Below are 24,001 nucleotides of genomic sequence, written 5' to 3'. Positions count from 1 at the left end.
TAACAGTTACACACCATCACCAGCGGGCTCCCTGAAATAACTAACAGTGATGATAAAGACAGAAAGAAAGAAAAAAAGGTGAAAGAATCCATCTGGAACTGAGAGGGGAGGAGCAGTGTGTGATCCTTGATTGGGAGACCCACCCTCTCTGATATCACTGAGGACTGTGACGGACGTTAAACGGCGCCAGAACGCCAGGCGTCGCGCGCTGAAGGGGCACTCCCCTTCATGCATCCCGTAGTGTTAGCCATTCCCCATGTTCTTTTATATCCCTTGTTAACAATCCCCATATTTAAATGTTTAATGTATTTGACAAAGGTAACGCATAAGTTCCTGCAAATTTTGTTTAAATGTAAACTGATGTGATATGTAAAATCGAACACCGGTATATAAAAGTAAATAAAATAAATAAATACATTGTTCTAAGGAATACATTTTATCTGGGCTTCCAAGATAGTATTTTTAAACAGTTTCCTCACCACATGTAAATGTTTTACCCTTGCACCTTCTCCTTTTAGCTTCTTGACTAACTTTCTCATTTTATCAAAATCTCCCTTTCTGAAGTTGAATGCTAGTGCAGTAGTTTTACTTAATATCATTCTTCAGTGATTATATCAAATTTATTTCATTATAATCAGTATCATGAAGTGGCCCCATCACTGTTATTACCCCTTGCATCAGCTCCTGTAATCTCTAAGTCTAAATTAGTTGCCTTCTTGTCAGTTCCAGGACTAAGCTGCTCCATGAAGCAGTCATTTATGGGATATAATAATTTTACCTCCCTTGCATGCCCTGTTGAAACATTTACCTAATCAATAGTGGAGTAATTGAAATCCTTGCTATTGTTGTGTTGGTAAAATTATTAGCCTGTCTAATCCCTGTTAGCGTTTCACAATCTGTTTCATCATCCTTGTCAGGTGCTACTGTTAAAGTCCTCCCCATCTCACATCCCAGAGCACACAGTGTTCCCTACTTTTATCCTACTTATGACTTCACTCTTCACCACAACTCGATCTGTCCTGAAATGTCAGTATAATTTGTACCCTGGTATCCATATCCCATTGGTTATCCTCCTTCCACCAGTTTTCCGAGATGCCTAGGACTTCTCCGCCTTCCCTTAGTGCCAAACGTTCTGACTTTCCAACTCTTCTTTTTTAGATTTCTGGCATTTGCATGCAGACAAGTAGCACTGTTTTATCCCTAATCACTGCTTGTCTGATGTTAGCAGTTGATTCAAGTAATTTTGAAGCATTCATAGTATTTGTCTGCCCTTCATTTAAATCTACCTCAGCTTTTACTGCCTCCTGTCTAGCAGGACATTTTGACTTTTCCGTTGACAGCATCCTTTGAAGATACCGCAACCTGGACCATGTGCTCCTGACCAACTGTCGGTTTTCCCCAACAATTGAGTTTAAAAACTGGTCTATCTGCTTTTTAATTGCTAGCACCAGTAGCTGGGTTCCACCCTGGGTAAAGTGAAGTCCATCCCATCAGAAAGGCTCCCCCTTCTCCCAAATGTTCCCAATTCCTAACAGATCAGAAGCCCCTCTTCCCTGCACATCTCCTCATCCATGCATGGGAGCAGAGTCTGCCCTGTGGAACAGGGAGCTTTTATTTTGTTATTTACTAATTCCTTGCCAAAATCATGTTTGAAGCTGTTTACAACAGTCAAAATCATTACACACAATTAATAAAATATTAGCATAAAATACATCACCTAAAAACACGAATAGCCTTTCTGAGAATGCTACAATTCCTAACTAAAAGCCTACATTTTTCTAACCACCCTCAGCTGAGCACGAGACCAGTCTCTCTTGGTTCCAGCACCAAGAAATGCCATCCTGAGCAGCAGACAGCTAGGGCACATACAATGCAAGATATAAAACAGCATACAGCGCATATGAAATTGTGTGTGATGCCCCCTTGTTACAGACTGAACGGCGGGGGATGGCAGGTCAGAATGCATACGACACTATGGTCTGTTGCATGGAAAATTCACGTCCCTAAAACATGGGGGCAGAGAAACAGAACTAGGTTAGAGGAGAAGATTTAGGGACATCTAAATTTAGACATCAGAGAGAGTAGCTTTTAATGCATCTTTCCAAGGATGATTGGCTTGTGGCATAAAGTGCAGAGATGTCAGGAGCAGCTCCAGGAGTCCGGCTGGAGATTGTGTAACCATCGGAGGCACTGGAAAAGCCATACTGCCATCTGCTGGTTAACATGCAGATTGCACATTTCTGTTTCTGTGCAGGTCGGCATTAACTTACATTCACAGAGTGCGCGACTTCTCCCACTCAACAAGGGGCTAAACTACTTCCAGTTACTGACAAAGGATTGCCGCACCACGTACAGATTTATGTAAAGCTGCAAATGGACAAATCCATGGGGCTGGATTGGAATCATCCTAGGATTTTATGCTTTTAAGGGAGCTCAGAAAGGTTCTGACGATCTGCAGCTGGGCCTGGCGTAGACCCTCAGGACTGGAGAAGGTCAGATGTCCCTTTTTATTGGAGTGGCCCAGTGGTTAGAGCAGCTGACCAGAGGGTTCAAATCCTGATTTTCCCATTAACACTTCCTTATGACCTTGGGCAAATGACCACCCTTCACTGCCTCAGGTAGAAACCTAGGGGTCCATTTCCTGTGTGGTAAATGCCTTACACAGCAATAAGAGAAGTATTTTACAAACTGTAGGTTACGTTCACCCCAGTAACACTATCGTAGTGTATTGTATCGTGTATCAAAAATGCATATAGAGCAGCTCATTACCAGGCAATTTCATGCTAATAAAATAACGTGGCTTGCCTGAAAAATCACAAGCTGCATTATATGTTCATGAAAGGAAAGGAGTGCCGAAAACTCTGGCCTTGACAGCCATGTTAGTGTCTTGATGCTGCCAGGGAAAGTTGTTCTTTTTATTTATATGTCACCTGTGTCACACACACCCTGAGCGGCTAACAAAAGTTATGACATACAATTAAAATCAAAATATAAGATACTAAAATCACATTAAAAACAAAATTTAAAACCAGCAAAAGATAAGATCGAACTGCTGAAGATTTAGTTAAAAGGAAAGTTTTAATTGCTTCTTAAAGGGAGTTCTGACATTGAATCACCCATAAATCATCGAGTAGGTGGTTTCAATACTGAGGGATGCCAGAAGGATGGAACGTCAAACCGATTTTTGTCAGGATCGTGGGACTCTTGTAGGACAGCAAGGTTTTAGCATAGAAGAAATCCAGAGAATCGATAGATGACTGCGGAAATTGTGCATTAGATTAGCAGTTTTATAGCTAATCCCAGACTGCAGGGGAATATGTTCCCGAAAGGAAAGTCCTGATGGAAGGCAGCTGCTGCAATGGCTTAATCACAGACGGCGGCAGCCTAGATAGAAACCGGCACAATGGTCTACGACAGGCCCACCGTCGGAAAATTGCCTGAAGGTAAACTTTCATAGACTCTCCATGAATTAAAACGGAGGATTGTCCTGGAATGGCATTTTCAGGCTGAAGAAATATAAATTCAGCCTTAGACAAGTTAAGAGCCAATTTGTTTTCACTAAGTCAAAATTTAATGGATATGAGGCAGGATGACAGGCCAGGAATTTTCAATGGTTAAGAGGAATTGAATGTCGTCTGCGCACAAAGATCAGCCGATTACAAATTGGAGCAAAATAAATGTTAAAGGCTAGGGCAGATAAAGCAGACCCTGGAGGAGCTCCTGACTTGCTGTTTCCTGTTTTGCATGTAAGATTGGAGCCGTTTGATAACGGAGCCTGCAATCCCAAGTTCTCTCAGGTGGGAGAACAGACTCCGATGATCAACAGTGTCAGACGCAGCCGTGATGTCCGCTAAAGAAATGAGTAGTATCTGTGCATTAAATGCCTTTCTGAAACCATATTGAAAGTGAGCTGAAACGGTGATCTTCTCTACAACTGTTTTAGGAGCACCGATTCTAAAATCTTTCAGAGAAATGCTAAAGACAGACAAGTCAGTTTGATCAAGACCTTTTTTTTTTTTTTGTTTGTTTTAGTAGAGGTCGCACAACAGCTGTTCTAAGTGAATCTGGCACTACCCCTTCAGATAATGAAAGACTGACCATAAGGGCTGATAGAGGGGCAATCAGTTCTCTAGCTACTTTTAAAACATTGATCTTACATATGCTTAACAGGCAATTCGACAAATTCATCGCTCCTATGATGTTTTGAACTTCACTGGCTGATGAAGGGGTCAAAGGATTGCCATTTAGGATGAATCTTATTATTGATATATCAAAGATTTTGATGAGAGCTCATTAAATGACATTGAAAACATAGTTAGCTCCAAGCCTATTCGTTGCATGAATACATCATCCATCTATATTAACGAGTCCCTGTACTAATGTTAGATGTAGAAGATGTTAAACAGTATTTCTGGGTTGCTTCTGCTGTCTGAATCTATGAAGAGTAGTGTTTCCTAACAGTCAGACCTTGAATAATGAAAATCTATATATGTTTAAGTTTTCAGAGGTTGGAGATTAGGCCATATTCATTCTAATTTCCTCAGTGATTGTCTCATAGATCTTAATTCTGGTGACATCCATTGATTTCCAGCTCTCGATTTTAATTTGAAGATTGGTACTAGTCTGTCAAGAACATTTTGTAAAGTTTCATTCCAAGTAACAACGTGCGAATCAGAATCTCGACAAGAGGTTAGATCTAAGTTTTCATCTAACATCTGACAGAATAAATCTGTATCAATAAGACCTCATGTTGAAATCTTGTGTTGAAATGATCAGACCAGCGGATGTGTTCAGACCCTGTATGGGTTGATCCAGTTGAAAGTTGTCTCCATCCAAGATTTTGCATAATATTGAGAAACACATCACAGCCGACTGAATAAGGAGATTTATTAACATGCAGTTAAAGTCCCCCCAGAACCATGGTATTATTCAAATTTGCAATAGATTTTAATAGGGAGAAGAGAGAAGAATTAAGCTCTGTTAGGCCAGGGGGAGCATAGACTGAACATAAGTTAAGAGACCTTGAGGACAAAATCCTCATCTCATACTGAGAGTCTAAACTCAGATTTTCAAATTTTAAATTAGATAATATGAGAATTAACAAACCACCTCCATGTTTATTAACTCTCGGCTGAGAGGTGGACAAATTTGATATAGAACAGCCATGATTCTGTTATGCATAATATGTCCGGAGACTCGGATGATAAAAAAAATCTCATAATAACATTGTCTTCTGTCTGATCGATTGAATGTTAATGTAGTGAGCGTACATCGTAGTGTCTGGGGAACTCCTCTGCATGTTTTTACAAGGAATCTGAATCAGACAAGACGGCGCACGTAAACCAGGCTTACACTGTTTAGAACAAAGATCGCCACGCTTACCGTGACCAGTGATTACTGGAAGGTGATGAAAAGGGACAGGAGATGGTTCTGAAATCTCCATCAATAGGATCTATTCCTCCCTTGGGCTGACCCAGAAGGAAATGACCACCATTCATGCCTGGGGCTCCTGCTGCCTTAGATCAGGAACTGGAAGCTGTAATTGTGATGTGAACGTTGGTGCAAAGAATAAAGGAGTGGCTAGCTGTGAGGTCGGTCAGTCATCGGGGGCCCGAGCAGCATCCTGTGACGTCCAGAAACAGCTGGACATTCCCCAGAGGAGCTCAGCTCTCCTGCACCCCAGAAAAACCAGGATTCAAAGGCCCAGTTCAAAATGTGGGCTCACTGGGAATGCTACCAGTTCACTTCTTTACCAGACATGCTTTGTAAATATGAACTACGACGTGAGAGGACAGGATATTCCACTTACCCAGCACCGTAAGAACTTCTTTACTGATGTCCGCCTTGATATAAATGCGACCTCTTCGCTCAGTATGGTCTGTTCCACAGAGACTGGGAACATTCGCTACACATCGCTTATGAACATTCATCATACATGCTAAAAAGACAAAGCAAAAGCACAGCTCCTCAGAAAGCAGAACAAGACCTGCAACACGTGACAGAAGGGACACTGCATACCACCCGTGTGCTGGCAGCCACGCGTGACAGAGAACACATCTATAAACAACCGTCAGCTCCAAATTCTGCGCATTTCTCCGGTTATATCTGGCACAGCCAGACAAATGTCAGGATTTTAAAATCCCACCAGTCTGACTGCCCCTGACATACGGGTCGATGCAGTAAAGTGCGCTCAGGCTGAGCGCACTGTTAGCCCCCGTTTGGACGCGCATTTTCGACGCGCTATTACCCCTCATACAGTAAGGGGTAATAGCGCGTTGAAAACGCACGGTGAACCCCCCCGAAACTAATAGCGCCCACAACATGCAAATGCACATAGATGGCCCTATTAGTTATTCCCGCACGATTCAGTAAGTAAAACGTGCAGCCAAGCCGCATGTTTTACTTTCAGAAATTAGCGCCCACCCAAAGGTCGGCGTTAATTTCGGCCGGCACCGGGGAAGTGCACAGAAAAGCAGTAAAAAACTGCTTTTCTGTGCACCCTCCAACTTAATATCTTAGCGATATTAAGTCAGAGGCCCAAAAGTGAAAAAAAAAATTTAAATTGGCCGTGGCCCGCGGGTCGGAAGATGGACGCTCAATTTTGCCGGCGTCCGTTTTCCGAACCCGTGGCTGTCAGCGGGTTTGAGAACAGACGCCGGCAAAATTGAGAGTCGGCTGTCAAACTCGCTGACAGCCAACCGCTTCCGTCAATAAGGAGGCGCTAGGGACGCGCTGGTGTCTCTAGCGCCTTTTTACCACGGGCCCTCATTTGCATACTAAATCGCACGCACAGGAGAGCGGGCGCCTGCCTCAGGGTGCCGGCTTTCCCCCCGGGTTTTACTGTATCGGCCTGTGTGTCAGGGGCAGACCATCACTATCCAGCCAAGGCAGACGGCTGGAGAGAAGTCCCAAACTTAGCCAGATAAACGTATCCGTCTAACTTTCAGATAACCAGGTATGTTTAGTGCTCTACCTGCACCGCTGAATATCCCAACTAACGGGCTGAATATAGAAAAACCAGTGGGAGAGCGGGCGCGCCATTCAGAAAAACAAAAAATGCGGTAATAGGAGGTTAGTGTCCCTAGCGCGTCCCTAGCACCTCCTTACTGGCAGAAGCGGCGGCTGTCAGCGGGTTTGACAGCCGAAGCTCAATTTTGCCGGCGTCTGTTCTCAAATCCGCTGACAGCCACAGGTTCGGAAAACGGACGCCGGCAAAATTGAGCGTCCATCTTCCAACCTGCAGGCTGATTTTTAATTTTTTTTTATTTTTGGGGCCTCCGACTTAATATCGCTATAATATTAAGTCGGAGGGTGTACAGAAAAGCAGTTTTTTCTGCTTTTCTGTACACTTTCCGGTGCCGGCCGAAATTAAAATGTGCGGCTTGGCTGCACATTTTACTTTCTGAATCGCGCGGGAATAACTAATAGGCCCATCTATGCGCATTTGCATGTTGCGGGCGCTATTAGTTTTGGAGGGGTTGGATGCGCGGTTTCCACGCACTATTACCCCTTACTGTATGAGGGGTAAAAATAGCGCATCGAAACGCGCGGCAAACAGGGGCTAACAGTGCGCTCAGCCTGAGCGCACTTTACTGCATCGACCCGTAAATTAGCCTGATAGGTTTATGTGGCTAGCTTTCCTAGGCGGCCAACGTCTGAATAAGGAGCTCAGAGTAGAAAAGGAGACCCCCAGGAACATTCCCCACGCAGAGACAGATGGTGCTGGACTCTCAGGCACTAACAGAAATGGCCTCAAGATGGCGCCAGCTCCCAGTGCATGGAGCACTTTTTCTGGGGGAGGTCTTTACCTGGTTTCCCCTATTTGCATGTATGGGTGGCAGCACTAGGAAGCTTCCTCCAAAGACCCTGAAGCTGACCATCCAAGGGTCAGGTTGGGATGTGCAGTAGTTTTATGACGCTTCCCAAAAATGCAGTGCACACCACCCACACGCCAAGCCCTAACCTCTCAATTAGGTCTTAACCATACAAAGCTGGCGCAATGTGAGAGAGCAGCCGAGTGGCACAATGTCTGGGACATTTCCCTGCTCAGCAATGCTCTTACATCAATAGTAAACAGAGCTCTAGGGTTACCCCTTCATTTCTCAGATTCCTTCTCTTACTCACAACAAATTCGGTTTCCTGCATCAGCCAAACCTGATCTCTTCTCAGAAGGTTGGAGAGGAAACGCGATCCAGTTCACAGCAGCTCACCCAACACTGACTATAGTAGCACTCAGCCACCATTCCCAGCCCCTCACACAGGATACAGCCCTCGGCCACCATTCCCAGCCCCTCACACACAGGATACAGCACTCAGCCACCATTCCCACCCCCTCACACAGGATACAGCCCTCAGCCACCATTCCCAGCCCCTCTCACACAGGATACAGCCCTCAGCCACCATTCCCAGCCCCTCACACAGGATACAGTCCTCGGCCACCGTTCTCACCCTCTCACACAGGATACAGCCCTCGGCCACCATTCCCAGCCCCTCACACAGGATTCAGCCCTCGGCCACCATTCCCAGCCCCTCACACAGGATACAGCCCTCAGCCACCATTCCCACCCCCTCACACAGGATACAGCCCTCAGCCACCATTCCCACCCCCTCACACAGGATACAGCCCTCAGCCACCATTCCCAGCCCCTCACACAGGATACAGCCCTCAGCCACCATTCCCAGCCCCTCACACAGGATTCAGCCCTCAGCCACCATTCCCAGCCCCTCACACAGGATTCAGCCCTCGGCCACCATTCCCAGCCCCTCACACAGGATTCAGCCCTCGGCCACCATTCCCAGCCCCTCACACAGGATTCAGCCCTCGGCCACCATTCCCAGCCCCTCACACAGGATACAGCCCTCGGCCATGACCCCTCACCCTATCCCCTCACACAGCCACGACCTCCGCCACGACCCCTCACACAGCCTCGACCCCTCACCCTATCCCCTCACACAGCCACGACCCCTCACACAAGCACGACCCCTCACCCTATCCCCTCACACAGCCACGACCCCTCACACAAGCACGACCCCTCACACAGCCACGACCCCTCACCCTATCCCCTCACACAGCCACGACCCTTCACACAGCCACGACCCCTCACCCTATCCCCTCACACAGCCTCAACCCCTCACCTTATCCCTTCACACAGCCACGACCCTTCACACAGCCACGACCCCTCACCCTATCCCCTCACACAACCACGACCCCTCACCCTATCCCCTCACACAGCCACGACCCCTCACCCTATCCCCTCACACAGCCACGACCCCTCACACAACCACGACCCCTCACCCTATCCCCTCACACAGCCACGACCCTTCACACAGCCACGACCCCTCACCCTATCCCCTCACACAGCCACGACCCCTCACCCTATCCCCTCACACAAGGATAGACAGCAGTACTCATATGTGAGCTGTAATGGGAGTGCAGTTCTCCTACCCATCAATGATTGGACTCGGAGAACCAGACTTACTTTCACATTTCATTCCTTGGTGAATGAGACCATACAGCAGAGACCCGCAGTGATCACAGAAGGTAGGGCTGGAATACGTATGAATTTTAAATTTGTGTTTGCTCCTTGGATCCTGAAAGAGAAAGAGACCAAATTTCAGTCCATCAATGAGTGCTCCAATGTTTCTCTTCAATATCTCAAAGACGACATTAACACAACTGATTTCTCTTTTAAAGAGGAGCCAATTCCCGAGTCCCTAAAAGTGGCCTGCATTAAACCTGTGCCCAAGAAATCAAATTTACCCTGCGATGCTCTTAGTAATCTCGGGCCCATTTCCAATCTTCTGTTCATTTCTAAAGTTCGAGAAGGTTTGTAATTGTTTAAGAGCAGACTCTCTTCTGGTTTTAGAGGAGGCCACGACACCCAGAGTCTCCCGGCATCCTGTTTGATATTTTCAGAGGACTTCCTGGTGTCGATGGATTTATCCGCAGCCTTTGACACTATCGATCATGCTGCACCGCCTTAGACAATGCTTTTCTTCTTTCCTTAAGGGACGTAACTTTAAAGTCAGATCACCGGCAGCACTAGCTGCCCCCTTTGTGCCCCAGGCCTCTGCTCCGCCCGCGGTGTTATTCGGCTTCATTTGTGCAGAACTTGATGTGGAAAACTGAATTTTAGCTGATGACATCCAGTTTTTTTATCCCTATGAAAGGGTCAGCTCAGGATACCTTGCTGAAGGTTGCACATTGTCTGAAACAGCAATTTAGTTTTAAACTTGTCAAAAACAGAAATTCTTTACCTAATCAGATACCATTCAAATGTTATCCCAAGGACCCTGGATGTGGAAGGATACCAATTAATATTTCTGAAGTAAGAAATGTAGGTATAATTACGGATTCTAGATTAACCCTTTGGGCACAAGTTAAAAAACTAGTCCGAAATTCATACTTCAAGTTACAAATGTTAAGAAGAATACGACCTTAATCTTAATCGTAGACTTGAAAAGAGTCATTCATTCTCTTGTGATGTCAGCAGCGGACTACTGTAATTTACAGCAAATAAATCAGCAATGAGAATAACCGAGCAAACTCCAAGCTTCCACCACATCACACCCCGATCTGGCTAAACATCACTGGTTACCTATTTCCTCAAGAATAAAATTTAACATAGAAACATAGAAATGACGGCAGAAGAAGACCAAACGGCCCATCCAGTCTGCCCAGCAAGCTTTCACACTTATTTTTCTCATACTTATCTATTACACTGACCTCTAAGGTCAGGGCCCTTATTGGTAACTTTTTGGTTCTAAGTTCCTTCCACCCCCACCATTGATTAGAGAGCAGTGCTGGAGCTGCAAAGAGAAGTATCAAGCCTAATTGGTTAGGGGTAGTAACCGCCGCAATAAGCAAGCTACTCCCAGGCTTATTTGTTTACCCAGCCTGTTCAATTTAGTCCTTGTTGGTTGTTGTCTGAATATAAATCCTATTTTCTTCATTCCCCCCCCCCCTGCTGTTGAAGCAGAGAGCTGCACTGGATATGCATTGAAAGTGAAGTATCAGGCTTAAATTGGTTCGGGGGTAGTAACTGCCGCAACAAACAAACTACTCCCACGTTTGTTTGTTTACCCAGACTATACAATTCAGTCCTTATAGGTAGTTGTCTGAATGTAAATCCTCTTTTCTTCATTCCCCTGCTGTTGAAGCAGAGAGCTATGCTGGATATGCATTGAAAGTGACATATCAGGCTTATTTGGTTTGGGGTAGTAACCTCCGCAACAAGCAAGCTACTCCCACGCTTATATATGAATACAAATCCTTTTTCCCACATTTCCTCTTGCCATTGAAGCATAGAGCAATGTTGGAGTCGCATTAACCGTGTGTATGTTTATTGAATAAGGGTATTCATCACTAGGTAATAGCCATCATTCTCGCAAACCACCCCCATGCCTCTTCTCTTCATTCACATCCTCTAGACTTTATCCCACGCCCCTTTGAAATCCTTCACAGTTTTGGTCTTCACCATTTCCTCCAGAAGGGCGATCCAGGCATCCACCACCCTTTCCGTGAAGAAATACTTCCTGACATTGGTTCTGAGTCTTCCTCCCTGGAGTTTTAAATCGTGACCCCTGGTTCTGTTGATTTTTTTCCAACGGAAAAGGTTTGTTGTTGATCATGGATCATTAAAACCTTTCAAGTATCTGAAAGTCTGTATCATATCACCCCTGCTCCTCCTTTCCTCCAGGGTATACATGTTTAGGTTCTTCAATCTCTCCTCATAAGTCATTCGCTGAAGATCCTCCACCTTTTTGGTCGCCCTTCTCTGGATCGCCTCCATCCTGTCAGTCCCTTCGGAGATACGATCTCCAGAACTGAGCACAGTACTCCAGGTGAGGCCTCACCAAGGACCTGTACAAAGGGATAATCACTTCCCTTTTCTTACTCAATATTCCTCTCTCTATGCAGCCCAGCATTCTTCTGGCTTTAGCTATCGCCTTGTCACATTGTTTTGCCGATTTCAGATCGTTAGACACTATCACCCCAAGGTCTCTCTCCTGCTCTACTACTGAAACTAGTGTTTTAAAGGAATCAAAGGTCTTGCCCCTCATAATATTATTGTGGCTTTGAAAATATATTGCCCGGAGTGAACCCTGCGCTCAGCCTCTCAAATGTTTCTCGACATTCCTTCATTAAGCAAGTTCGTTTGGTTGAGTCAAGAGAATGTCTATTTTACATTCAGGGACCAACCCTCTGGAATACTCTTCCATTACAAGTAAAGAGTGAAGTAGCAACAACTTCTTACAGGAAAATGGTGAAGACATCCCTATGCGAGCAGGTTTTTAGTTCATACATTTAATACCAAGTCCTCAGAAGGTCACAAATTTCTCAGCATCAATAAAGAGCCAGTTGAACTGCATTACTATTTTTTTATGTTTTTCTTATTTATTTGACTGACTATTTTGATTTACATTTGTTTTTATTCATTTATGAATGTACTTTGTAAATCACTTAGAAACATTGATAAGCAAATAGGACTGGGTGGAAGGGCTCTTTATGAGTGTGAATGTGAGTGAGACAGCAATTCTGTGACTTGCAAGAGAAGACTGGGATTTCTAAGGCCGAAATATCTCAGTGAAATCAACAACCACGAAATGTGTCAGTGGTGCAGAAAGCCCAGAGCTTGTAAAAACATCAAAAGTACCCTGGAGGGACAGAAAGCCCAGGAAATGCACTGCAGCAGCTGCACTTTTATGAGTGTCAGAGATCCACTGCAGATCAAACTTCTTCAGTGCTGAGAGCATCACTCCACAATCGGGTTGTAGGGGAGACCTTCTTACTGGACTGCATTCACGTCTTACTTAACTTACCTAAGCTTAGCTGAATCTTCTTACCTGAGTAACGGAAAAGTTCTTTTCCCTTCAGTGCAAAGGATAAAGGGAGGAAATCTTATCTTTGCTTATCCTGCAGTTCATGCTGTACTGACCTGAGGAAGGGACACAGCTCTTGAAAGCTCAGACGCACCCTGCCCCGTACCGCCAGAGCGCCGGGAACGCAGCCGCACCCTGCCCCGTACCGCCAGAGCGCCGGGAACGCAGCCTCACCCTGCCCCGTACCGCCAGAGCGCCGGGAACGCAGCCTCACCCTGCCCCGTACCGCCAGAGCGCCGGGAACGCAGCCTCACCCTGCCCCGTACCGCCAGAGCGCCGGGAACGCAGCCTCACCCTGCCCCGTACCGCCAGAGCGCCGGGAACGCAGCCGCACCCTGCCCCGTACCGCCAGAGCGCCGGGAACGCAGCCTCACCCTGCCCCGTACCACCAGAGCGCCTGGAACGCAGCCGCACCCTGCCCCGGACCGCCAGAGCGCCTGGAACGCAGCCGCACCCTGCCCCGTGCCGCCAGAGCACCGGGAACGCAGCCTCACACTGCCCCGTACCGCCAGAGCGCCGGGAACGCAGCCGCACCCTGCCCCGTACCGCCAGAGCGCCGGGAACGCAGCCGCACCCTGCCCCGTACCGCCAGAGCGCCGGGAACGCAGCCGCACCCTGCCCCGGACCGCCAGAGCGCCTGGAACGCAGCCGCACCCTGCCCCGTACCGCCAGAGCGCCGGGAACGCAGCCTCACACTGCCCCGTACCGCCAGAGCGCCGGGAACGCAGCCGCACCCTGCCCCGTACCGCCAGAGCGCCGGGAACGCAGCCGCACCCTGCCCCGTACCGCCAGAGCGCCGGGAACGCAGCCTCACACTGCCCCGTACCGCCAGAGCGCCGGGAACGCAGCCGCACCCTGCCCCGTACCGCCAGAGCGCCGGGAACGCAGCCGCACCCTGCCCCGTACCGCCAGAGCGCCGGGAACGCAGCCTCACCCTGCCCCGGACCGCCAGAGCGCCGGGAACGCAGCCTCACCCTGCCCCCTACCGCCAGAGCGCCGGGAACGCAGCCGCACCCTGCCCCGGACCGCCAGAGCGCCGGGAACGCAGCCGCACCCTGCCCCGTACCGCCAGAGCGCCTGGAACGCAGCCGCACCCTGCCCCGTACCGCCAGAGCGCCGGGAACGCAGCCCTCACCCTGCCCCGAGACCGCCAGAGCGCCGGGAACGCAGCCGCACCCTGCCCCCGTACCGCCAGAGCGCCGGGAACGCAGCGCACCCCCTGCCCCGTAACGCCAGAGCGCCGGGAACGCAGCCGCACCCCTGCCCCGTACCGCCAGAGCGCCGGGAACGCAGCCGCACCCTGCCCCGTACCGCCAGAGCGCCGGGAACGCAGCCGCACCCTGCCCCGTACCGCCCAGAGCGCCTGGAACGCAGCCGCACCCTGCCCCCGGACCGCCAGAGCGCCGGGAACGCAGCAGAGCGCCGGGAACGCAGCCTCACACTGCCCCGTACCGCCAGAGCGCCTGGAACGCAGCCGCACCCTGCCCCGTACCGCCAGAGCGCCGGGAACGCAGCCGCACCCTGCCCCGTACCGCCAGAGCGCTGGGAACGCAGCCCGCACCCCTGCCCCGTACCGCCAGAGCGCCTGGAACGCAGCCGCACCCTGCCCCGGACCGCCAGAGCGCCGGGAACGCAGCAGAGCACCGGGAACGCAGCCTCACACTGCCCCGTACCGCCAGAGCGCCGGGAACGCAGCCGCACCCTGCCCCGTACCGCCAGAGCGCCTGGAACGCAGCCGCACCCTGCCCCGTACCGCCAGAGCGCCGGGAACGCAGCCGCACCCTGCCCCGTACCGCCAGAGCGCCTGGAACGCAGCCGCACCCTGCCCCGTACCGCCAGAGCGCCGGGAACGCAGCCTCACCCTGCCCCGTACCGCCAGAGCGCCGGGAACGCAGCCTCACCCTGCCCCGGACCGCCAGAGCGCCGGGAACGCAGCCGCACCCTGCCCCGGACCGCCAGAGCGCCGGGAACGCAGCCTCACCCTGCCCCGTACCGCCAGGAACGCAGCCGCACACTGCCCCGTACCGCCAGAGCGCCGGGAACGCAGCCTCACCCTGCCCCGTACCGCCAGAGCGCCGGGAACGCAGCCGCACCCTGCCCCGAACCGCCAGAGCGCCGGGAACGCAGCCGCACCCTGCCCCGGACCGCCAGAGCGCCGGGAACGCAGCAGAGCGCCGGGAACGCAGCCTCACACTGCCCCGTACCGCCAGAGCGCCTGGATCGCAGCCGCACCCTGCCCCGGACCGCCCGAGCGCCGGGAACGCAGCCGCACCCTGCCCCGAACCGCCAGAGCGCCGGGAACGCAGCCTCACCCTGCCCCGTACCGCCAGAGTGCCGGGAACGCAGCCGCACCCTGCCCCCTACCGCCAGAGCGCCGGGAACGCAGCCGCACCCTGCCCCGTACCGCCAGAGCGCCGGGAACGCAGCCTCACCCTGCCCCCTACCGCCAGAGCGCCGGGAACGCAGCCGCACCCTGCCCCGAACCGCCAGAGCGCCGGGAACGCAGCCGCACCCTGCCCCGGACCGCCAGAGCGCCGGAAACGCAGCCTCACCCTGCCCCGTACCGCCAGGAACGCAGCCGCACACTGCCCCGTACCGCCAGAGCGCCGGGAACGGGGCCTCACCCTGCCCCGTACCGCCAGAGCGCCGGGAACGGGGCCTCACCCTGCCCCGTACCGCCAGAGCGCCTGGAACGCAGCCGCACCCTGCCCCCTACCGCCAGAGCGCCTGGAACGCAGCCGCACCCTGCCCCGGACCGCCAGAGCGCCGGGAACGCAGCGCACCCTGCCCCCTACCGCCAGAGCGCCTGGAACGCAGCCGCACCCTGCCCCCGACCGCCAGAGCGCCGGGAACGCAGCCTCACCCTGCCCCCTACCGCCAGAGCGCCTGGAACGCAGCCGCACCCTGCCCCGTACCGCCAGAGCGCCTGGAACGCAGCCGCACCTGCCCCGTACCGCCAGAGCGCCGGGAACGCAGCCGCACCCTGCCCCGTACCGCCAGAGCGCCTGGAACGCAGCCTCACCCTGCCCCGGACCGCCAGAGCGCCGGGAACGCAGCCGCACCCTGCCCCGGACCGCCAGAGCGCCGGGAACCGCAGCCTCACCCTGCCCCCTACCGCCAGAGCGCCGGGAACGTAGCCGCACCCTGCCCCGTACCGCCAGAGCGCCGGGAACGCAGCCGCACCCTGCCCCGTACCGCCAGAGCGCCGGAACGCAGCCGCACCCTGCCCCGTACCGCCAGAGCGCCTGGAACGCAGCCGCACCCTGCCCCGGACCGCCAGAGCGCCGGGAACGCAGCCTCACCCTGCCCCGGACCGCCAGAGCGCCGGGAACGCAGCCGCACCCTGCCCCGGACCGCCAGAGCGCCTGGAACGCAGCCTCACCCTGCACCGAACCGCCAGAGCGCCGGGAACGCAGCCGCACCCTGCCCCGTACCGCCAGAGCGCCGGGAACGCAGCCTCACCCTGCCCCGTACCGCCAGAGCGCCGGGAACGCAGCCTCACCCTGCCCCGTACCACCAGGAACGCAGCCGCACACCGCCCCGTACCGCCAGAGCGCCGGGAACGGGGCCTCACCCTGCCCCGTACCGCCAGAGCGCCGGGAACGCAGCCGCACCCTGCCCCGTACCGCCAGAGCGCCTGGAACGCAGCCGCACCCTGCCCCCTACCGCCAGAGCGCCTGGAACGCAGCCTCACCCTGCCCCCTACCGCCAGAGCGCCGGGAACGCAGCCTCACCCTGCCCCGTACCGCCAGAGCGCCTGGAACGCAGCCGCACCCTGCCCCCTACCGCCAGAGCGCCTGGAACGCAGCCGCACCCTGCCCCGTACCGCCAGAGCGCCTGGAACGCAGCCGCACCCTGCCCCGGACCGCCAGAGCGCCGGGAACGCAGCCGCACCCTGCCCCGGACCGCCAGAGCGCCTGGAACGCAGCCTCACCCTGCCCCGGACCGCCAGAGCGCCGGGAACGCAGCCGCACCCTGCCCCCTACCCGCCAGAGCGCCTGGAACGCAGCCTCACCCTGCCCCGTACCGCCCAGAGCGCCGGGAACGCAGCCTCACCCTGCCCCGTACCGCCAGAGTGCCTGGAACGCAGCCTCACCCTGCCCCGTACCGCCAGAGCGCTGGAACGCAGCCTCACCCTGCACCGAACCGCCAAGCGCCGGGAACGCAGCCTCACCCTGCCCCGTACCGCCAGAGCGCCGGGAACGCAGCCTCACCCTGCCCCGTACCACCAGGAACGCAGCCGCACACTGCCCCGTACCGCCAGAGCGCCGGGAACGGGGCCTCACCCTGCCCCGTACCGCCAGAGCGCCGGGAACGCAGCCGCACCCTGCCCCGTACCGCCAGAGCGCCTGGAACGCAGCCGCACCCTGCCCCCCTACCGCCAGAGCGCCTGGAACGCAGCCTCACCCTGCCCCCTACCGCCAGAGCGCCGGGAACGCAGCCTCACCCTGCCCCGTACCGCCAGAGCGCCTGGAACGCAGCCGCACCCTGCCCCCTACCGCCAGAGCGCCTGGAACGCAGCCGCACCCTGCCCCCGTACCGCCAGAGCGCCTGGAACGCAGCCGCACCCTGCCCCGGACCGCCCAGAGCGCCGGGAACGCAGCCGCACCCTGCCCCGGACCGCCAGAGCGCCTGGAACGCAGCCTCACCCTGCCCCGGACCGCCAGAGCGCCGGGAACGCAGCCGCACCCTGCCCCCTACCGCCAGAGCGCCTGGAACGCAGCCTCACCCTGCCCCGTACCGCCAGAGCGCCGGGAACGCAGCCTCACCCTGCCCCGTACCGCCAGAGTGCCTGGAACGCAGCCTCACCCTGCCCCGTACCGCCAGAGCGCCTGGAACGCAGCCTCACCCTGCACCGAACCGCCAGAGCGCCTGGAACGCAGCCTCACCCTGCCCCGTACCGCCAGAGCGCCTGGAACGCAGCCTCACCCTGCACCGAACCGCCAGAGCGCCGGGAACGCAGCCGCACCCTGCCCCAGACCGCCAGAGCGCCGGGAACGCAGCCGCACCCTGCCCCGGACCGCCAGAGCGCCTGGAACGCAGCCGCACCCTGCCCCGTACCGCCAGAGCGCCTGGAACGCAGCCGCACCCTGCCCCGTACCGCTAATCTTGCAATTTGTAGGACCCCATTCCAAAACAGGGCTCCGGTTTTCTTGGGTATGGGGAGTGCTTGCATTTTTTTTTATATCCCCCGTCCGGGGGCCTAACCTGCAATCCCAGGCCCTACATGCAGCCACTGACTGGGAAGCCCTCCCCTCAGGGGCTTCGAGCGCTACCTCTGCAGCATCCCCAGCAGTGGCTGACATGGGGGAACGGCAGAGGCGAGCCGGGACGAAGCCAGGTTCCCAGTCAGGCTCCAGCGGATCAGGCAAGTCGCTAAATCCTTTTTACAAAATGAAAGCAAGGAAGAGGAAAGCTGACGTTCACAGCCAAAGAAAGATGGCAACGTTAAGAGAAAGCAGCTGAATGAATGAGGAGGAGCCTTGCAGCGCGCGTCAGGAGGTCAGCGGGATTCCTGCGCCGGATTTCATCCCCTCTGGACGTTTCTCTGGGAACAGGTGTCAAGACCTGCGCTCAGGCAGCGCTTCACAGGGGCCCTAGAAAGGTAAATCCGGCCCTGCTCACGTTAAGAACATTTCCTGAGTCGGGGAAGACACCGCAGCTCTGCAGTCATTTCCAGCAAAAGGGTAAGAAGTGCTTTACTTACATCCGAGGCTGGGCCCTTATCTGCACCAGGGCAGCAGAAAGTGACAAATTCATGGCACCGTTTGTGAACCACAAAGCAGCAAACTGCAAAGAGAGAGCAGAAGGAACATGAGATGCAGCGGCAGGAAGGTCAAGCTGGACAGGTCACTCCCATCCTCCCACAGGGGAAGGACCTTCTCGCCCCCTGCCTCACTAAAAATTTGCATTTTGCAGCAAGCACTGATATTCTGCATCTGCAGGAGGTGCTTAATTATCAAACTTGATAAGCCTCCTAAATTAATTACTTACTATATAATTAGAAACTAAAGAGACACCCAACCTGCAGAAAAATAAATAAATAAAATCCCAGAACCAAGCAAGCCCATGTGAGCAGAACATCTGTAAGAGGTTCTGGGACTGCAGCAACATTAGAAAGTCCCTGTTGGGTCAAACCAAAAGTCCAGCAAGCCCAAATGTCCTGTCTCTGACAGTATCCAGAAACATTTCCTGCCACTCACTCCCAGGGAAAGCGAGAGCTTTCCTTAATCTCCCTGGCTAAGAATGTGTAATGGACTTTCCTCCAGAACTTCTTTTAAACCCCGCTATGCTCACTGCCTTCATCACGTCCTCTGGCAACAGATCCCACAGCGGGATCGTGCACTGAGTGAGAAAGTCCTTTCTAGGATCTGTTCTGAATCTGCTGATCCTTACTTTCATGGAGGGTCCCCTTGTTTAGTATTATTGGAGAGGGTGAATTACCCCTTCCACCCCACTCATGATTTTATAAACCCCTCTCATGTCCCCTCCCAGCTGAAGAGCTCTCGCCTGCGTAGTTCTCTCATCACAGGAGAGATGTTCCCTCCCCTTTATCATCTCTGTCACCCCCTCTGCACCTCTTCCAGTTCTGCTGTCTCTTTTCCCAGCTGAAGAGCTCTCGCCTGCGTAGCCTCTCATGACAGGAGAGATGTTCCCTCCCCTTTATCAACTCTGTCACCCCCTCTGCACCTCTTCCAGTTCTGCTGTCTCTTTTCCAAGCTGAAGAGCTCTCGCCTGCGTAGTTCTCTCATGACAGGAGAGATGTTCCCTCCCCTTTATCATCTCTGTCACCCCCTCTGCACCTCTTCCAGTTCTGCTGGGTCTTTTCCCAGCTGAAGAGCTCTCGCCTGCGTAGCCTCTCATGACAGGAGAGATGTTCCCTCCCCTTTATCATCTCTGTCACCCCCTCTGCACCTCTTCCAGTTCTGCTGGGTCTTTTCCCAGCTGAAGAGCCCTCGCCTGCGTAGCCTCTCATGACAGGAGAGATGTTCCCTCTCCTTTATCATCTCTGTCACCCCCTCTGCACCTCTTCCAGTTCTGCTGGGTCTTTTCCCAGCTGAAGAGCTCTCGCCTGCGTAGTTCTCTCATCACAGGAGAGATGTTCCCTCCCCTTTATCATCTCTGTCACCCCCTCTGCACCTCTTCCAGTTCTGCTGGGTCTTTTCCCAGCTGAAGAGCTCTCGCCTGCGTAGTTCTCTCATGACAGGAGAGATGTTCCCTCCCCTTTATCATCTCTGTCACCCCCTCTGCACCTCTTCCAGTTCTGCTGTGTCTTTTCCAAGCTGAAGAGGTCTCGCCTGCGTAGTTCTCTCATGACAGGAGAGATGTTCCCTCCCCTTTATCATCTCTGTCACCCCCTCTGCACCGCTTCCAGTTCTGCTGTCTCTTTTCCAAGCTGAAGAGCTCTCGCCTGCGTGGCCTCTCATGACAGGAGAGATGTTCCCTCCCCTTTATCATCTCTGTCACCCCCTCTGCACCTCTTCCAGTTCTGCTGTCTCTTTTCCCAGCTGAAGAGCTCTCGCCTGCGTGGCCTCTCATGACAGGAGAGATGTTCCCTCCCCTTTATCATCTCTGTCACCCCCTCTGCACCTCTTCCAGTTCTGCTGGGTCTTTTCCCAGCTGAAGAGCTCTCGCCTGCGTAGCCTCTCATGACAGGAGAGATGTTCCCTCCCCTTTATCATCTCTGTCACCCCCTCTGCACCTCTTCCAGTTCTGCTGTCTCTTTTCCCAGCTGAAGAGCTCTCGCCTGCGTAGCCTCTCATGACAGGAGAGATGTTCCCTCCCCTTTATCATCTCTGTCACCCCCTCTGCACCTCTTCCAGTTCTGCTGTGTCTTTTCCCAGCTGAAGAGCTCTCGCCTGCGTAGCCTCTCATCACAGGAGAGATGTTCCCTCCCCTTTATCATCTCTGTCACCCCCTCTGCACCTCTTCCAGTTCTGCTGTGTCTTTTCCCAGCTGAAGAGCTCTCGCCTGCGTAGCCTCTCATGACAGGAGAGATGTTCCCTCCCCTTTATCATCTCTGTCACCCCCTCTGCACCTCTTCCAGTTCTGCTGGGTCTTTTCCCAGCTGAAGAGCTCTCGCCTGCGTAGCCTCTCATGACAGGAGAGATGTTCCCTCCCCTTTATCATCTCTGTCACCCCCTCTGCACCTCTTCCAGTTCTGCTGTGTCTTTCTGGAGATGCGGGGACCAGAGCTGCACAGAGTACTCAAGGTGTGGGCGCACCAGGGCTCCATACAGAGGCAATAGGACATTCTCCGTTTTATTCCCACATACAAGGTGCTTATAAGTCTGCATTGTACGTACACGAAACCTCCTCCTGCCACAGATGAAGATGTGATAACGCGAGTGCTTCCTTTTTCATCAGCGACTAAACATATTTGCTCTCTAATCTGCTGACATTGGTCTGGTCTACAACTCCTTTTAGTTTTCTCTGATTTGCATTCAAACTAAAAAAGAAAATCCTCCCCCAGTCACACATCCAACCCTTCCACTTAAGTTTACCTCTGCTCGAGGTGTGGTTTGCATTCTCCAGCCCCATGCAAGTTATTACAGGCAGCCGTGCAGAGGACTGTCCGGGGTATCTGAACACTGCTCGTGCCTGCGACTGAATTGAGAAGGCGCAGCTCAGGAAGCCCCCAGTAACTCATGGCCTATGATTGAGTCTTTTCAATTCAGGTGACCTCCTCCCAGGTCATTTCTCTTTTTTTTTTTTTTTTTTTTAAATCAACACATACTAAATCACTCCAGGGCTGAAATCTCAGCATTGACTGCTCTGGTTTTTGTTTTGGTTTTTTTTTTTTTAACAGCCTCCTAACTTTCTGATTAGGTCTCCCATAAGCACAGGGAGTTCCTGTCTGGTTTCTGACAGCTTGGGCGGATGCTTCTGACACAGAGCTGTTAGCATCTGACCATTTTTTGGCTTCGTTTGAACCCTGGAACCTCTGGTCACTTTGTGCTCTTTCATGTATCATTTCGCTCCAAAAATAATCAAATTCTTGGTGAGTTGCTTACCGATTTTATTATATTCTCAAAAATGTGTGTTTGACAATCACCAGCTTTTTAGCATTAGTTAAGAACATAAGAAATTGCCATACTGGGTCAGACCAAGGGTCCATCAAGCCCAGCATCCTGTTTCCAACAGTGGCCAATCCAGGCCATAAGAACCTGGCAAGTACCCAAAAACTAAGTCTATTCCATGTAACCATTGCTAATGGCAGTGGCTATTCTCTAAGTGAACTTAATAGCAGGTAATGGACTTCTCCTCCAAGAACTTATCCAATCCTTTTTTAAACACAGCTATACTAACTGCACTAACCACATCCTCTGGCAACAAATTCCAGAGTTTAATTGTGCGTTGAGTAAAAAAGAACTCTCTCAGATTAGTTTTAAATGTGCCCCATGCTAACTTCATGGAGTGCCCCCTAGTCTTTCTACTATCCGAAAGAGTAAATAACCGATTCACATCTACCCGTTCTAGACCTCTCATGATTTTAAACATCTCTATCATATCCCCCCTCAGCCGTCTCTTCTCCAAGCTGAACAGCCCTAACCTCTTCAGCCTTTCCTCATAGGGGAGCTGTTCCATCCCCTTTATCATTTTGGTTGCCCTTCTCTGTACTTTCTCCAGTGCAACTATATCTTTTTTTGAGATGTGGCGACCAGAATTGTACACAGGATTCAAGGTGTGGTCTCACCATGGAGCGATACAGAAGCATTATGACATTTTCCGTTCTATTCACCATTCCCTTTCTAATAATTCCCAACATTCTGTTTGCTTTTTTGACTGCCGCAGCACACTGAACCAAGGATTTTAAGTATTATCCACTATGATGCCTAGATCTTTCTCCTGGGTGGTAGCTCCTAATATGGAACCTAACATCGTGTAACTACAGCAAGGGTTATTTTTCCCTATATGCATCACCTTGCACTTGTCCACATTAAATTTCATCTGCCATTTGGATGCCCAATCTTCCAGTCTCACAAGGTCCTCCTGTAATGTATCACAATCTGCTTGTGATTTAACTACTCTGAATAATTTTGTATCATCTGCAAATCTGATAACCTCACTCATCGTATTCCTTTCCAGATCATTTATAAATATATTGAAAAGCACCGGTCCAAGTACAGATCCCTGAGGCACTCCACTGTTTACCCTTTTCCACTGAGAAAATTGACCATTTAATCCTACTCTCTGTTTCTTGTCTTGAGTTGCCAAGGAGCCGGTAGGAAGATATTTGCGCTCCTAGCGCCTCCGACAGCAGGCACCCAGGAGAGGTGGCTGTCAGCGGGTTAGAAAAATATTACAAATGTCCCTTTTCCTAAGCTGAACGTCAGCATATTTTTATTTTTATTTTTTTACTTTTTGTTCCTCTAACTTAATATTGCCACGATATTAAGTCAGAGGAAGTACAGAAAAAGTATTTTCTGCTTTTCTGTACATTTTTTGGGACTGCTCAGAAATTAACGCCTGCTCTGGGCAAGCGTTAATTTTTCAGGGTAAAAATGTGTGGGTCGGACGCACTTGTACACGGGGTGCAACCACCCAACCAGAACGAATACTTGATTTATGTTTAGAAAAGTGTTGGGAGCAGGGACATACGAAGACGTACAATCACCCCTGTGGAAAGGCATGAAGGATACACATGCCCCATTGAGGAACGTGTGACGGTCGTGGGGACACAGCTCGCAGTGACCTCAGGGATGAGGTCTGGGTAGATCGCAGAGGATCGTGGAAAGAGCCGTAATCTGGAATGGACCAGTCGATCACGTAAATTCCGACTGCGATGGAAGGCAAAGCGGGGGGAATTCAGAAAAATAGGGTGTGGGGTCAGCCTAGGCCAGTGGTGTAGATGAGGCTAAAAATGACCGCTCGCCCTGTTTAACTTGGAAACTAAACGCCAGTCCTGGGGCTGGCATTAAGTCATTGCAGGCTTAAGGGCTCAACAGAAAAGCAAGACTTGCTTTCTGTGATTCCTCCTACGAAGGATTGATGCGATCCTACGTGGCAGGAACCACAGAAAGCTGTGTGAAGACCAAAAAAAGGAAAATCATTTTTCAGGACACACAACATACCCGGTCCAGGCTCTGTGTATCAAGAAGACAGCCGGGTCCGTTTC

At 52.3% G+C, this 24,001-nt stretch overlaps 1 protein-coding gene across 1 annotated transcript; it reads right to left on the bottom strand.

The window, feature by feature from the left end:
• Positions 1–5,809: 5,809 nt before the first annotated feature.
• Positions 5,810–20,436, bottom strand: LOC115081472 (protein kinase C beta type-like; the record flags this gene model as incomplete). The annotated part of the gene is made up of 4 exons (XM_029585946.1): positions 20,361–20,436; positions 18,590–18,672; positions 9,480–9,591; positions 5,810–5,938 (listed from the first exon to the last, which is right to left on the bottom strand). Coding segments are annotated over exons 1-4 (385 nt in total), but the record flags the coding sequence as incomplete, so codon positions are not given.
• Positions 20,437–24,001: the final 3,565 nt, after the last annotated feature.

Source organism: Rhinatrema bivittatum, unplaced genomic scaffold, assembly GCF_901001135.1.
Source record: "Rhinatrema bivittatum unplaced genomic scaffold, aRhiBiv1.1, whole genome shotgun sequence".
In the NCBI taxonomy this organism is placed as follows: Eukaryota; Metazoa; Chordata; class Amphibia; order Gymnophiona; family Rhinatrematidae; genus Rhinatrema; species Rhinatrema bivittatum.
Note: the sequence above shows the minus strand (reverse complement) of the source record. Positions and strands in the feature narration are given on the sequence as shown.